Source organism: Vespa velutina, chromosome 9 (genome assembly GCF_912470025.1).
Source record: "Vespa velutina chromosome 9, iVesVel2.1, whole genome shotgun sequence".
Taxonomy (NCBI): domain Eukaryota; kingdom Metazoa; phylum Arthropoda; class Insecta; order Hymenoptera; family Vespidae; genus Vespa; species Vespa velutina.
The window spans coordinates 3687681-3703021 of NC_062196.1; the positions used below are offsets into that span (position 1 = coordinate 3687681).

The 15341-nt window shown below is 34.1% G+C and overlaps 2 protein-coding genes across 2 annotated transcripts in view; both read right to left on the reverse strand.

The window, feature by feature from the left end:
- LOC124951718 (transcription factor AP-4) overlaps window positions 1-6920 on the reverse strand; it is a 62025-nt gene extending 55105 nt beyond the window's left edge. The window contains exon 1 of the mRNA XM_047500524.1: window positions 5003-6920. Within this exon, the coding sequence (XP_047356480.1) occupies window positions 5003-5088 (86 nt within the window). The 5' untranslated portion in view covers window positions 5089-6920. The remainder of the gene's footprint in view (window positions 1-5002) is intronic.
- Window positions 6921-9208: 2288 nt separating this feature from the next.
- On the reverse strand, window positions 9209-14855 carry LOC124951410 (polycomb protein Sfmbt-like). The gene is made up of 10 exons (XM_047499753.1): window positions 14599-14855; window positions 13767-14035; window positions 13436-13682; window positions 13160-13359; window positions 12911-13102; window positions 12517-12781; window positions 11634-12370; window positions 11302-11557; window positions 10816-11165; window positions 9209-10735 (listed from the first exon to the last, which is right to left on the reverse strand). The coding sequence occupies exons 1-10, from the start codon at window positions 14618-14620 to the stop codon at window positions 10406-10408; spliced, it is 2868 nt and encodes a 955-aa protein (XP_047355709.1). The 5' UTR covers window positions 14621-14855; the 3' UTR covers window positions 9209-10405.
- Between the last annotated feature and the right edge of the window lie 486 nt (window positions 14856-15341).

Below are 15341 nucleotides of genomic sequence, written 5' to 3' on the forward strand. Positions count from 1 at the left end.
TGGACGGCGCGGTAACAAATCAACCGGTTAATTTTTAATTTATTTCATTTGTTTATCACAAGTCCCTCCTCCCCCTCTCTCTTTTTGTCTTTTGCAATTTATTATACTAACCATTGTTTATCTTTCAATTTATTAAAAACAAAGGAAAAAGGCAAAAAAAAAAAAAAAAGAAAAAAAAGAAATGGAAAATGTTATAGATGCATAAATATAAATGAATATACACCTATGCACGAAAACGTGACTTTTTTTTTTTTTTTTTTTTTTTTTTTGGACATGAAACAGATAAAATAATCCATTTTTTGCGCCACTCGAATGACTATGAAGAATTTATTAATATTCAATATCTTTGAAATAACTCTAGTTATTATTAGTAATACTCGTAACATGTTTGTTCAATTGGTAACATTTTTAATCGAAAAGATTATTCTTAAAAGCGATCGAATTTGCATAGTATGAACCTTTGGAGAAGTTCAAAGTAACTATCCCAACGTTAATATTTTTAATACTTTACAAGAATATACGTATGTCCCGTAATAAGATAGCGACATATTATACAGTTGCGACAGGTGTTAAGCTCATTCCTAGACGAGGCCGGAAAAGTGCAAAATGAATGCAATGCAACGACGTGACATCCAAACGCATCGCGATTCTTTCCGTGTACAAACCACAAAGAGGTCGTACACCTATACCTATCCGATAAGAAAATACCGAGACGATCGATTTTAACATATTCATATATACTAGTTGAATATGTAAGAGTTGCAAAATTTTCATAAATTTCACTTGGCAATGATAAAATCTTTTTTCTTTTATTCTTTTTTTTTTTCTTCTTTTTACTTTTAAAATAAAAATAAAATTTTACATTATTATTATTATTATTATTATTATTATTATTATTATTATTATTATTATTCATTTTTATATTTATTCGTACAACAATTACAAAAATACAGATATAATTCACTGTTGCTGCTTTTAAAAATGTATTTCGATTAAATAAATGATGATTTTTTTTAAGAGGTACGTTGCGTGCATCGATATTATTAATTACGCATAATACCCATATATCTATTATACTGTTAATAACAAAAATAAACATGACGTTATAATATTCGTCAAAAAATCTTTCTTGGAAATAAAATGATTCTACTTTTATGACGTGCGATATTCGATATTGTCATACACCATGTTTCCAACTTTTCTACAGACTTTATTTACAACTCTATTTTATCTTTTGCTTCGGAAAATGAGGGAAAACTATAAAGTGCGGCAGGACGAAAGGGACGGAACTTTTATGATTCCACATGACACACGAGAATTCGTTGTCGCTTCGACATGTTTAAGGTAAGTACTCTGTGGTTTCTAGGAAGGTTGAGGAGGGATGGGGGAGAAAGAAAAATAAAGTTTAAATTATGTTATACGTTCGCTCGAAAAGTATCTGCGAATCTTTTCATGACGTTTTTCATCTAATAACTTTCAGGTGGACGGGGAAGGGGGGCGCGTCAAAAAAATTCCATTGGCAGAAAACGCTCTTTTTTTTTTCGAATAAGAAAAATAACAAAATAATAAGAAGAAAAAATTCTTCTTTTTTTTTTTTTTATTTATTTTTTTAAATAAAATCCATTTAACACGTCAAAACTCAAAAAGAAAGAAGTAATTTTCTATATTTTTCTCTTTCGTTTCCATCGTGAGATTAGATCAATATGAAAGATTAGAAGAAAAAGAAACCAAGTGTGATATGTAAGAAGAAACAAAAAGGAAGACAAACAAATAATATTTCCAAGAACTCTATTTGTCTTCTCTCGTATTTTTCTCATCATCGTTGTCGTCGTCGTCGTCGTCGTCGTCGTCGTCGTCGTCGTCGTTGTCATCATCATCATCATTATCATTATTATCATCATCATCATCATCAGCGTTACGCGATCATTTATGATTCATCTCCTAAAAGGTACACATTATGTTAGCCCGCCAATTGAGTTGACTATGAGCATCGCATCGCATCGCATCGCATCGCGTCGCGTCGCGTCGCGTCGCGACGATGTCAAACATATGTAAACAAGGAATCGAGCTGAAGCACGGTGTGCTTCGAGTTATTTATAGAAGAGTCGATTATTGTGTAACAAACGCGGCTTTTACGTAACACGGCCGTGGTATAACGGCCGATCTCTGTCTATCGTTCTGTCTGTCCGTTGGCCACTCGGTATCACTACTACTACTACTACTACTACTACTATTATTATTACACTACTACTACTGCTATTACACTTCTACTTCTTCTTCCTCTTCTTTGATACGATAAAGAACTCGCGCGCTTTTTCTTTCCTCTGTTATCGTTCACCTTCTTTATTCCCGCCTTCCCCACATCAATCTGTCTTTTTCTCTCTTACTCTTCTCCTCCTCTTTCCTCTTAACCACTGTTTTTCTCTTATGTTAGCTCTTATCATTAACTTGAATCGTCTCTTACAAGGAAAAATCTCCAATCATGCGCTCGTCCGCGTGTATGTGTATATTTGTGTATATATATATGTGTGTGTGTGCGTGTGTGTATGTGTGTATATGTATTATGAAACTGCAAGAGCAACATCTTAAAGAAATATTTGAAAAATATCTTAAAACATTGAATAACATTTTCTGGATGTAACAATTATAATTGTTTGGTATGTAGATACGTAGAAATTAATGTGCTATACGAGATACGATGAATATTTTTTTTTTTTTTTTTAACTACTAAAATAATAGTAACTAATTGCGATAAAACGATAAATGAAGAAAAAAAGGGAAAAAAAAGAAGAAGAAGAAGAAAATTATGAACTAAGCTTTTTACAAATATCAAATTTTTTAAATGCATTATCGAGCGCAATTGTGGGAAAAAAGATTCGCGTTTATGTGTGTGTATGTGTATGCGTGTGTACATGCGCGCGCTTTTTCAACCTTATTGTCTTACGCGTATTCTTATCAACGTGTATTAATATCAACAAAAACGTCCTTGACATAATTTAAATAGAAAGTTCGTTAGAAAGTTGGTATTTTTTAACATTTAATCGTCCTTCGCAATTTAATTAACTTACGTAGAATATCGTAAATAATTTTACCAAAGAATAAAAAATACTCGTTTAAAAAACACGTCATAGTGAATAGTGTTGCTCTATCGTCAAAAAGTTTTCTCGAATCTTTCCGTATTATTTTGAGTTACTTAACAAACGAAAAATAAAAAATAAACTACGGAACCTTTTTTCTTTTCTAAATATATAGAACATGTTATAATCATATTGTAAGATCATAAAAGAGATTTTTCTAACTTCTACTATGTTACTTCGAGAAATAAAGGTAGAATAAATTAAAATAAAAAAAAAAATAAAAAAAAAAAAAAATAAAAAAAAATAAAAAAAAAATAAAATAACCTTTTCCAATGGAAGTTATTTTCAAACGGTTAAAAAATAACTTTTCAAAAAAGAAAAAGTCTGCGCGCAAAGAAGAGAAATTAGCAATGATGTAAGAGCGGACTCGAGATAGAAACAAAAAAATAAAAAAAAAAAGAAAAAAAAAAAGACAGAGGGAGAGAAAAAAAATGAAAACGATTGAGAAGTAAAAAACAAATGTTAAAATAAAAATACTCGAAAAAGATGTTAAATATAGTTTCAATGAGATAGGAAGAAAGAAAGAAAGAAAGAAAGAAAGAAAGAAGAAAAAAAAAAAAAAGAAAAAGTCCAAACTAATCGGCAGAGAGCAAGCGTTTACGGAGTCATGTGTATATTAGACGAACGTAATAATTCATGAAGTGTCTCGTAAAAGAAAAGATAATAAAAGAAAGGAAAAAGAAAAGAAAAGAAAAGGAAAGAAAAAGAGAGAAAGAGAAAGAGAAAAGAAGAGAGAGAGAGAGAGAGAGAGAGAGAGAGAGAGAAAGAAAGAGAGAAGAAAAACAATCGACCGTCGACTGTCCGCGCCATACTTGTTTGGGCGTGAACCCATGGCCGGCGTACAAATTCACGACGCTTTCTCGCGAGCGTACGCGAGCGCGCTCGTTCACTCGAGATTTGCAAAACATAAAGGACGAGACGAATAAAAAAAGCAAGGGAAAAGAGAGAAAGAGAGAAAAGAGGGGAGAGAGAGAGAGAGAGAGAGAGAGGACAAAAGCGAAGAAAGACGCGGCAAGGGAACGATGATGGAAGGGGAGAGAGAGAGAGAGAGAGAGAGGGGAAGGAGGAAAGTAAGGAAGAGGACGAAGAAGGAAAAAGAGGAGAAGGAGGAGAGGAGGGGTTCAAAGAGCGAGCGAGAGCGAGAGAGAAAGAGAAAGAGAAGAGGGGATGAAAAGAGAACGCTAATAGGTCGCAAGCGCGAGAGGAACGAAAACGAACGACGCAGGTTAAAACGCCGGCCGGCCGGCCGGCTTCTAACAGCTGGTCATCGAAGAGGATGGTAAACTGTTGGCTTTGCTAGAGAGAAGGTAATCTCTTTCCTTGTCGAACTCGCGAGGAGAACCGAACAGAGCCGATAAGCGTCACCCGAAGATACCTTCTTGTCGTCCACGAAACGGAAGAACGAGTAAGAATGGAAAGGGGGAAAAGGAAAAGAAAGATAGAAAGAGAAAGAGGGAGAAAGAGAGAGAGAGAGAAAAAGAGAAAGAGAGAGGAGAGAAAAAGTACTACAGGGACTTCTCGCGATAGAGACGCGTCACGCATTATATGATACCCAAAGGTAGAAAGAGAGAACCAATGGTATGGTAGTGGGAGAAGAGATGGAGAAAGAAGGGGAAAGACGCATTGGCAAAGAGGTTCGGTGAGGAAGAACAGCCGATGGAAAGGGCTGGGACGTGTAACTATAGAGGGGTAGAGAGAGAGAGAGAGAGAGAGAAGGAACGCACACGTTGGCGCGTTTTCCTTTTCTCTCTTTTCATCTTGATTCTCTCATTCTCCTAGAATGTGCGATCGATTATTGTGGCATCGATTAGGACCGAAAGATGAGATCGATGTAATGACTTGAATAAAATAATATTTTTACTAACCCGCAGAGTTCAGCCTCGTGTTCCTCGGTGCTCGCCTCGACGATTTCCTCGAGCAAAATCCGATCGTCGGCAGTGAACACTGACATATCTTGCAGCGCACCGAGAATCCCGGCCCGCGACTCCACCAGCTCCCAGCAGCAGCCGCCGTTGTCGCGGTAGACGCGAGAAAACGTCGCTTCCGCCTCCTCCTCCTCCTCCACCGCTACTGCCGCCGCCGCCGCCTCCTCTTCTTCCTCCTCCTCCTCCTCCTCCTCCTTTTCTTCTTCTTCTTCTTCTTCCACCTCTCGCACGACGACACACTCCACTACGGCCCGGAAAGAGAGAACGCGCGCGCGCGCGCACGCTCTCCTTGACACGACGGCGAATTGTTACGTGCTTATGTCTACGCGTGACACGCGACAGACGAGAACTCTCTCTCTCTCTCTCTCTCTCTCTCTTTCTGTCTTTTTCTGTCTCTTTCTTTACCCCCTTTCTCTCTCGGTCTCTCTCTCTCTTTCTTCCTCTCTCTCTCTCCTCTTTATTTCTCTCACCTTATTTTACAAGATTTCTCGACAAACTCAAACCGACACAATGAGGACGATATTGAGACGTCGACGATAAAACGAGCGGGCTCGTCACGACTATAGTGGCAATGCACTGAGATATTCCACCATTGAACCAGTCACTACGGCGCGCGCGATCCTCTCACACACAACGGCCGAACGCGTTTTGTAATGGCGATCTTTGGCGGGAAACAGCTGAGGGCCCCCACGACGCGTCGCGAATCACTCCGCCGCCGCCGGTTTCAGGGCCGTCCGTAGACGCCGGGCCCGTTGAGCGCCCTCTATCTCGGATGTCTTCTCGCCGGCTTTCTCGACTATCGTACTTTCTCCCTCCTTCAAACTGTTTCACTTTTTTATCACTCCTGTTCTATCCTACCGCACTGTGTCTTGACTTTTCTTTTCCCTCTTTCTTTCTTTCTTCTTGCCACACCTCGTTTCTATTCGTCTTCGATTAACGTCTTTTATCAAATTTAATTCACGATGAATGATTATTTCAATCGACGCTCGTTAAAGACGTAAAATAATTTTGAAAATTTTTTTCTAACACTCACGAATATATCGAAAAAGTAACACACCGGTAATAACACGCTATCGTAGTTAACGATACACAGTTTGCTCACCGTGAACGCACCGTCGAATGTACGTAATGCTTTGCTCTCTCATTCCGACATGTCGCACCGCGTAGTACCGTTTTACCAAAGCACACCGCCAGAAACATGCTGCGACCGCACGAAGAAAACTCTTTTACACTTGGCCTCGCGATATGTCAAGGACACGAAATTGTGTATCGAAAACGGCACACCTTCCCGTACGAAAGCCGCACCAACTCAAAGCGACGAGGCGACGCATTGACGAGCGTGCGTGAGACTCGACGGGACGATTACGTCACCCTTCGAAAATCTAGTCTATCTCTCTCTCTCTCTCTCTCTCTCTCTCTATCTCTTTTTCTCTCGTACACACGTATATACACATGTACAGACTCCCTTCTCTCACAAGAAGTTCGATGGCCCGCGCTCGGGGCGATTCGCGCGCTTCGCGCTACCCTGATATCGAGGACCCTTACTTCGGACCAATCCGAAGCTGACTCGTCCCTCCTATTCTTATTTTCTTTCCTTCTCTTTCTCTCTCTCTCTCCCCCCCTCTGTTCCTATCTCTCTCTCTCTTTTACTCTCTCTCTCTGACATATACGACTAAAGCTTAGCGCCATACATCCCGTGTTCAAGTTTTCTTTCCTTTCCTATCACCGTCCTTAACTCGGATACTTCGATCGTCCGACAGGAACTATTTTCACGTCGCGCAGCTTTACGCTAAAGGAATGATACGGCCGCGCGGGAAACATCTGCCAGCTGGCGGAGGCTCCGCCCATAGAATACGCCAGTACCCCCACCTCGCGGCAATCCTTGTGCCGCGCCGTCGCGTATACGCCCGCGCGCATACACATAGAATTCTATAGCGAGAGAGAGAGAAAGAGAGAGAGAGAGAGAGAGAGAGAGAGAGAGAGAGAAAGAGAAAAAGAGAGCCTAGAATAGTGCTGCTCGTTAGGTGCTACTCCTCTCCCTTCTCCACTCCCTATCGGCGCTTCCTTCATTATCTTCTCTCGTCACGATTATACGAGAGAAAAGAGAGCAGCGCCACGTAACGTGAGAATCATCAACGATGAGAGCTCCCAAGTACGCGCGTACTCAAGCGCACATACTGATATATGCGGGGCATGCGTTTTGCCAAGATTTACCACGCGTCTTTCACGATGTCCTATAATAAAAATATATATGATTCGCGCACTTTTCATTCGATCTATAAACTTCGAGATTCAACGTACTTTTCCTTCGGTCATAAAGATCGAGCGATAAAAGAATCTTGCGCGAGCTTCGTAGAATCTGCGTGCAAAAATTTCAAATTTGTTCTTAGATAATTCGATATTTACTTGAAACTTTGTGAGCTTTATACGCATTTAATGTTAACCATTTTATTTTGAATATGACGAAGATAGAAGGAAATGTACGTAGTTCGAATGCATTATGTTACCATCGTTTTTCAATATTCGTTTTTTATTATCTTTTATTATGTGAAATAAAATGAAATATTTTTTCTTATTTTTTTTTTCTTTTTTTGTTATTATAAATACGATGCACTTAAAAGTTTATAATTCTTTACTATGAATTATATGGAATGGTACTTAACGCGAATGGAACAACCCTTACACTATTTTATGTAAACAATGTACTTCCATCATTATTTGCATGTTTCTTTACAATATGTGTAAAACATTAATCCTTAATCAATTCTTACTTACTTTTATAAAAAAGAAATATATGTATTAATAAGCTTATAGAAAAAAAGAAAATAGTGTAAATGAAGATTCGCTTCAAATCTATCATACTGATAAATACTTTTATCATTCAAATACGATTATCATTCAAATTTGTGAACTGTATTCATATTTATTCCCCATAGCTTGAATTATAAGTAAAAAGAAATATATTACACTTAATAGATGATAAGTAGCTGATACAATTGCCTATGGGTTACAATAGTGAATACAGTTTCTGTGCTTCTAGCTTGTTTTAAATAATCTATTTTTCTTTTCACGCATGCTACTTAATATAAGTTTAACATATGCAAAGCAAACCGCAAATTTAGATTGAGGCATTAAAATATGAATAGATAATTTACAATGCATATTTTAATTTTCATCTACTAATTTTAAAATAAACCCAGGTAATATATGCAAATGGCATATATGGAAATAGATAATGTCTTTGTTAAGAGCAAACAACAGAATTTCTACTTTTTATCGCAGCAAATATCACAGGCTGCATTTATAATCTATGTATAATTTACTTTTATGATCAATGACTTATATTTCCCCGCACCATATATCCTTTTACTCATGTTTCTTTTGTATCCTGTTAGTAATGTCTATTTAATGATTGCAGTAATACTATGCAGGTGTTGTAGTATACATTAAATGATACTCAAATATTTGGGTTGTCATAGATTTTATGTGTTTGTCATACTATTCTTGAATAAAAATTTTTGAGAACTTTGGCAGCTGTCAAAAAGCATATCTTTTAAAATCTTTTTTTCATATTTTTAAAACCCTATATCTGAGTCTCGCGACTGATTTTCTTTATCCTAACTTTGGCTTCAAACCAGTTAAATTGTTGTAATCCAAATTTTATGGCTATGATGGCGTTTTGTACTTGTAGTCGCATTGTTAAATAATGAAAATAGAATAAATATTTTAGTTGTTTTTGCTTTTTCTATTTCATTTTGTGTGAACTTGTTATTTAATTAATCAAAAAACATTTATTCCCTATTATGAAAAAAGAATCAGATTGTAACAATCCTATATATTTCTTGCTAACATTTCCTTATCTATTCTTTCAGAATACATTTCATAAATTTTCAAAATCTGCAAAATATAAAAGAAAATGAATATATCTTTTATATTTTAGTATGAACATTGTGATAAATTTTTTTCTATTCTGAACATCATACTGTATTTCGTAATATATTCAAACAATTTCAATACTAACCCAAATGTAAAATTTAATATGCTTTGCTAGATCCAGTTCACATGTTAAAAGAACATTTTTAAACCGTAACTTAGAGATTATTCGTTCATGAGAAGGTTGTACAATCAATGGATTATTTACGTGTGTATTTACCAACAAAATTTTTTTAAATGCCGGGTATAAGGTACAAGTTCGAGTTAATTGCTACAATGATTCCAAGAACAGTGAATAAATAATAAGAGTAACCTGTGTTACTCTGTGGTACTAAAATAGTATTTTATGAGTCAAAGCTGAATTATTCTTATATTTTATCTATTTTCTTTGATTTACTGTATTGACGAGTAAGTTGCGCGTGAATATTGCGTATCTTAATGTACGTTCATACAAATACATCAGCCAATGGTAATAATTGTCCTGTGCAATTAACACCATCTAAATTTTTTTTATTTGTCACAAATGTATTAATATTGTATTGTTCTAAAAATAATATTTACAAGCAGAAAAGTCGATAACTTACCATTCCATTAGCTATATACAAATACATCAATAGAAATTGTAATCTGGCACAAATCAATGAAAGTCATTAAACTATACTGAATAATTCAGATATCAATGATACTTTGATAGTCATAATTATTTATGAAATTATATCATCGACAAACAAATACTATTTTGTACTTTATCATATTACATTATTTTATCTTATTTGACTTATTTTGTCTACTTGTAATCTGTAATACAGAATTTGTATATTTCTTACATTTCATTTCTAATTCTATTTCAATGAAAAACATTTCTTTGTGACTTTACCGATAGATGGCTGGTGCATTTGTATTCAATCGATTTAACTGACTCATGGATTTACAAATTATGGCAATACAGGGAAAAGAACTCACTAGAATGAAAACCTGTTATGTAAAATAAAATCACATATTTATAAATACAAACAAATTCAAAATGCATATATAAAATCTTATCTACATATCAAGATTATATGAAGTATTTTGTATTATTCTGTACATAATTTTGATTTCAAATTGTTTGCTACACAAGATATTCTAATTATTTCACAATTTTATATCAAATAATATTCTGTCCTGTTTTATTATATAGAATATTTTATAGAATATAAAAAAGAAAGATATTTCATTACTTGCTGAGACAAATTATTGACAGGATATTTTTTATTAAGAATATATATTAAAATAAAAGAGGCTATTAAACAGAATGCAACTCAAATATAACATACGACGTTAAACGTATCCATATGCCTTACCTGTAAATCCATGTTTAATCTATTTCAGTTGGAACTTATTCATAATATCAGCTATATACTAGGTATGTTATAATAATTTTTTCAGTCCTAGTTTCAATCTTTCCTGAGCTGGATTTACTTTGATTTTTAATTGCTGAATAAGATCAAAAATTTTTAAAGAAGGTCCAACTTTGAAACCCGTTAGGTTTATTATTTGGTCCTTTGTAAGATTTAGCAAAGTCTTTCCATCAATTTTGCGTTTGCTAAAATTGTCACAGTATGTTGCACAATCATTGACACGGAGAAATTGAGCAACATCAAAAACATTCCATTCAGATGGCACCAAATCACCACAATCTGAACCCTTTGGAACAACATCTGCTAACCTTGGAATATATTTTGTATTTGCTGAAGTTACCTAAAATGAAAAATTTTTAAATCATTTTTTTAATATTGTTTTTTATACCAGTGAACGTTATAATCGAAAATAAAAATTACATTAATATATGATGTTGCAGTTCTCTCTTTGGGTGGTGGTGGGCTTTGCACATCACTTTGTGTATCACTTAATGCCTGACCTTGCCCACTTGTTGGACTAGGTAAAGTTTGATCAGGACCAGCAGGTTCTTCTGCCGGTTCTGGCTCTCTACTTCCTTGTTCCGGTAAACTCTCAAGATCACGTTCTCGTTCGATTTTTGTGCCTTGTGCCGGTTCTAATTCTCGTTCACGTTCACGTGCCATACTAATGCGTTCACTGTGACGAGGTAGTATATTTTTTGCGCAAGATACCTTGCTTCCTTTTTTTAGTTTTCTCTTAGCTTTACGTTTAAGGCCTCTTGGTGATTTTACTAAAAGTAAATAACACTTGTGTATAAATAGAGAAAAAATAATTATAAATATTTATAATTATTATATGTAAATATTTAAATACATTAAAATATATATAAATTAGTATTAAATATATATTAGTATATAAATAAGTACCAGTAGGACTAGTGTTTTTAGTGAGTACACGGGGCCCCTCTAATTTATGATCTACAAGGTCACACCAACCAACTGGATAAATATCTGGACTCTGACAATCTAACCATTGATCATATTCATCCTCCCAACCATCAAAATGTACCCTCAACAACCGACCGATCACTCTGGTAATAGTAGCAACACATACTAATCTAGGGTCCATCAAATCAGCAGCTTCAAGCCTCATACCTTCAATGAATCCATGCTGGGGTATTTCCTATAATACAATGTTGATGTTATTTTTTCAAATATTTTAATTCCATTTAAACTTCAGTTTATGTTATTATAGTCACCCTGTTAAATAACTGTACAGGTGCTGGTATTGTGTTTGTTTCTATTAAATATGCATCCCATGTAAACGTTGTTGAATCATAACCTTTTGGTGGTGTAAGTGGTAGGCCATGCTGAGAACAAAACCCAATTGGAAAGATACAGGGAGAACATGAATGATAGCAAAACCAATCAGCACCACTTGCATCTTCGTCATAACTATCAATACGAATCATAATATAATCTTCTTTTAGAACTTGCATAACTGTGGCCGCACAGATAGCAGAAAGATTAAGTGGATCAATAGCTTCCATTTTCATTCCTTCTCTAAAAGTATATCCAAGGTGTAGATGATGATTCTTTGGCACATGAAAAAGACCATCTGTAGCATCATCTTCGCACAATTTTACTTTTGAAACACGTTCTAGATAATCAGGATATGCATCCAACGATTGTCCTATTCTCTTTGCCCAACCAACAGGATGTATAAGAGGAGAGTCTTCATGACACCAGAAACCATTATCTTCGGGCGGTGAATCATAATATCTCACGTGCAATCGCTTACCAACAATCTTCTGTATTGTAGCTACTTTAACTTGAGAAATTCTGTTTTTATCTACCACTTCTAAATGAAGTCCGCATCTGAAGCGAGATTTCATACTGTCATTAACTTTATTATAGAAATTAGTTGTTAATGTTCTTGCACCAGTTAATCGCCTCCTTAAAAAGTCCTTCCAGTCTTTGTACTTGTTAGCAATTGCTGTGAAAAAAATATAAAATGATATTGTATAATATTTCTAATACAGATGCGATTATGTTTTATTTTATGATAATTTAATTTTCTTATAATATAAATTTCCACAGGTAAGCATAAATATATAATACAAATAATGATATGGTATTTACTGTTTGGTGGTATAAGTGGTTTTCCAATTGTAGCACACCAACCAACAGGATGAATGTCGTTAGAACAAAGTGATACCCAAAAATCTTTATCTGCATTATGGCCAAATCCTTCATACCTTAACAGAGCTCTATATCCCGATATACGTAATACAGTCGCAACCCAAAAAGAGTCTGGAAAAGCTTCACATACTTCGTCACAGTCAGTATTTTCAACTTCAACTTTCATACCCACTGTTATATTATCCCATATTTCAGATATAGGTGCCTGTATCAATAAAATTTTATGACATATTACTTGTAGATCATTATCTTAAACTTTACATATTTAAATCTTACAGATTTACATATCTATATTTAATAAAATTAAAAAAAAATGATTTCATAAAAGATTTACATGTTTAAAACAAGATACTGGTGCAGCACAAAATCCAGGTTCAACCAAATGTGGTGTCCAGTCATAAGAGCCAGCCATTTCTGCTGTTCTTTTCCTTCGTACTGGTAAATCTTCTGGCATTACAGGTTCTGCTATAACTTTCTCTTCTTCTTCTTTGATAGAATCATTCAATTCAGTTTCCTTTTTTATCACCTAAAAAAAATTGTTCATTGAATAAATTTTATTTTTTCCTAGCTCTATTAAACTTACATCTTTTGAAGATTTTGTATTAGTAGGAGACTTTGCATTCATAGCTGTTGTTGGTTCTACTGGATATGATGGGCTATATGTTGAATCAGCAGTGGAAGCAGTATGTTCTGAAGAACGTGCACATGCTCTGCTACAAAATCTTCGTTCTTTTGTATAGAATGCATGTTTAACTCCTATAGCACCACATTTTTCACATACAGCTGGATAAAGAAAAAAAATTGTTCAATGTATTGAAAACATAAATAGACATAAACTATACTGCTTTACAATTCTTACCTATGCCATCTTTACGAATAGGAATGAAGTTTAAATCAGTATGTGGTTGATAAGCAATCGGTGTTTTTAGAATAAGACCAGGATGTTTTATAGGTTTTATTTTTCGATTTCGTAGCAACGGTGAACCATCATGAGTAGTTTGAGTTGCTACATTACTTACTACCTGTTCCCTATCTTCATCAGCCATATAATCTTCTAATGTTAAATATTCACTCATTTCTTGTCTTTCTGATTGTGAGTCATATTCCTAATAAATAGATTAAGAGTTATATAACAATTAAGTAATTGGCGTAATATTATAAGTATTTTTATTAGAAGAGATATAACTCACTTGTTGCATCTCTTGTGTATCCATAGTTTCCATAGCTTCATCAGGTTCTGAGCATTCATTAGGATATTGTGGTGCTAAATATCGTACCATTGCTGTAGGAGCAATTTGATGATTTCTAAGATCCTCATATGCATGTGAGCCATGAGAAAAAAATGGACTTTCACTTTGACGAGGGTCCAACATAAGCTCATGTGTAGGTTCTCCATGTACCATCATGTCCCCCATCCATACCATCCCTAATTCTGGCATTCCAGGGATGGAAGCATAAACTAAATTCATGCAAACATCCATTCTTATATTCAAATAATGATTTTAACATTATTTATAATTAAATTAGTGATATATTTTCTCTACAATATTAAACATTTTAAACAATATGTTCAATATTAAATCTAATGTAGAAACCAAATTTATAAAAGAGAGAGAGAGAGAGAGAGAGAGAGAGAGAGAGAGAGAGAGAGAAAGAGAGAGAGAGAGAGAGAGAAAGAGAGACCTAAGCATTATAATTTATTTTCTTCACTCACTAACAAATAGATTATATATTTAATATATAATATATAATTATTCTTATTATAGAATAGATCGAATATCAATACAACCATACATGTTTAATAACGTGAATTTGAACGAATTCAAATAAAATGGAAATACAAAACATGTTTTAATATGTCGATATAAGTACGAGAAATATTATTTAACCTTAATTTACAGTTTATTGCTTTTAAAATTAAAATCTTTGACCCTTATCAATATCCGTATGGGTATAATCATTATAAAATTGCTAATTATGATGGTTGAAGGTACTTAATATATTTCGAAAACACATACGAACCATTCGGAGCTTGCATGTCCATGACAAAGCGTTCTTCGTTAAATCTGTCAATGCTTTTAACCGGTATTACCGTCCTTTATGTTTCTTACATAGTATCTGTTCCATCTCGATTGATGTATAATACACCATTCATAAAAAACACAGCTAGCCTATTTAGAGTCGCTTAATACCTATTCATTTTCCAAGACATCGTGAACAATAGGGCAAAACATTAGGCGGTAGGCATTCGCTTTAACACTACTGATCTCATCTCACTTTTCAGTGCTGACAATCTTTAGGAAAACAAAACTAGACGATACGTTTGAAATAAATTCACAATCATTTTCAAATTTTTTCACTATTTTATACAACGGGTCATAAAATATATATATGTATATATATATATACATATACACATATATATATATATATATATTATATCAAATTATAAAATCTAGGTATTTACGAATGATATATATTACACTGGCTATGTTACAATTGGAAATTACTTATATTATTATATTATTATGTGAAATTATAACTAATAAAAAAATTTGATAACTATTATCTCATCGATATAATCAAATATTATAAGTACACATATTTACAAATATATATATATATATATATATATATATATATATATATATATTACACACTAACACACACACACACATGTGCTCATGTAATATTAAATATTATCTATATCTATATACACATATATATGATATATAATGTGGTAGAAAGAATTATAATAAAAAATA

Excerpts from the sequence above, each read along its gene's own strand:
- LOC124951410 (XM_047499753.1), bottom strand. The coding sequence starts at position 14,620 with ATGGACATGCAAGCTCCGAATG. Across the intron at positions 13,683-13,766 it reads ATACACAAGAGATGCAACAA|GAATATGACTCACAATCAGA; the intron begins GTGAGTTATATC and ends TCTATTTATTAG. Across the intron at positions 13,103-13,159 it reads ATACAAAATCTTCAAAAGAT|GTGATAAAAAAGGAAACTGA; the intron begins GTAAGTTTAATA and ends AATTTTTTTTAG.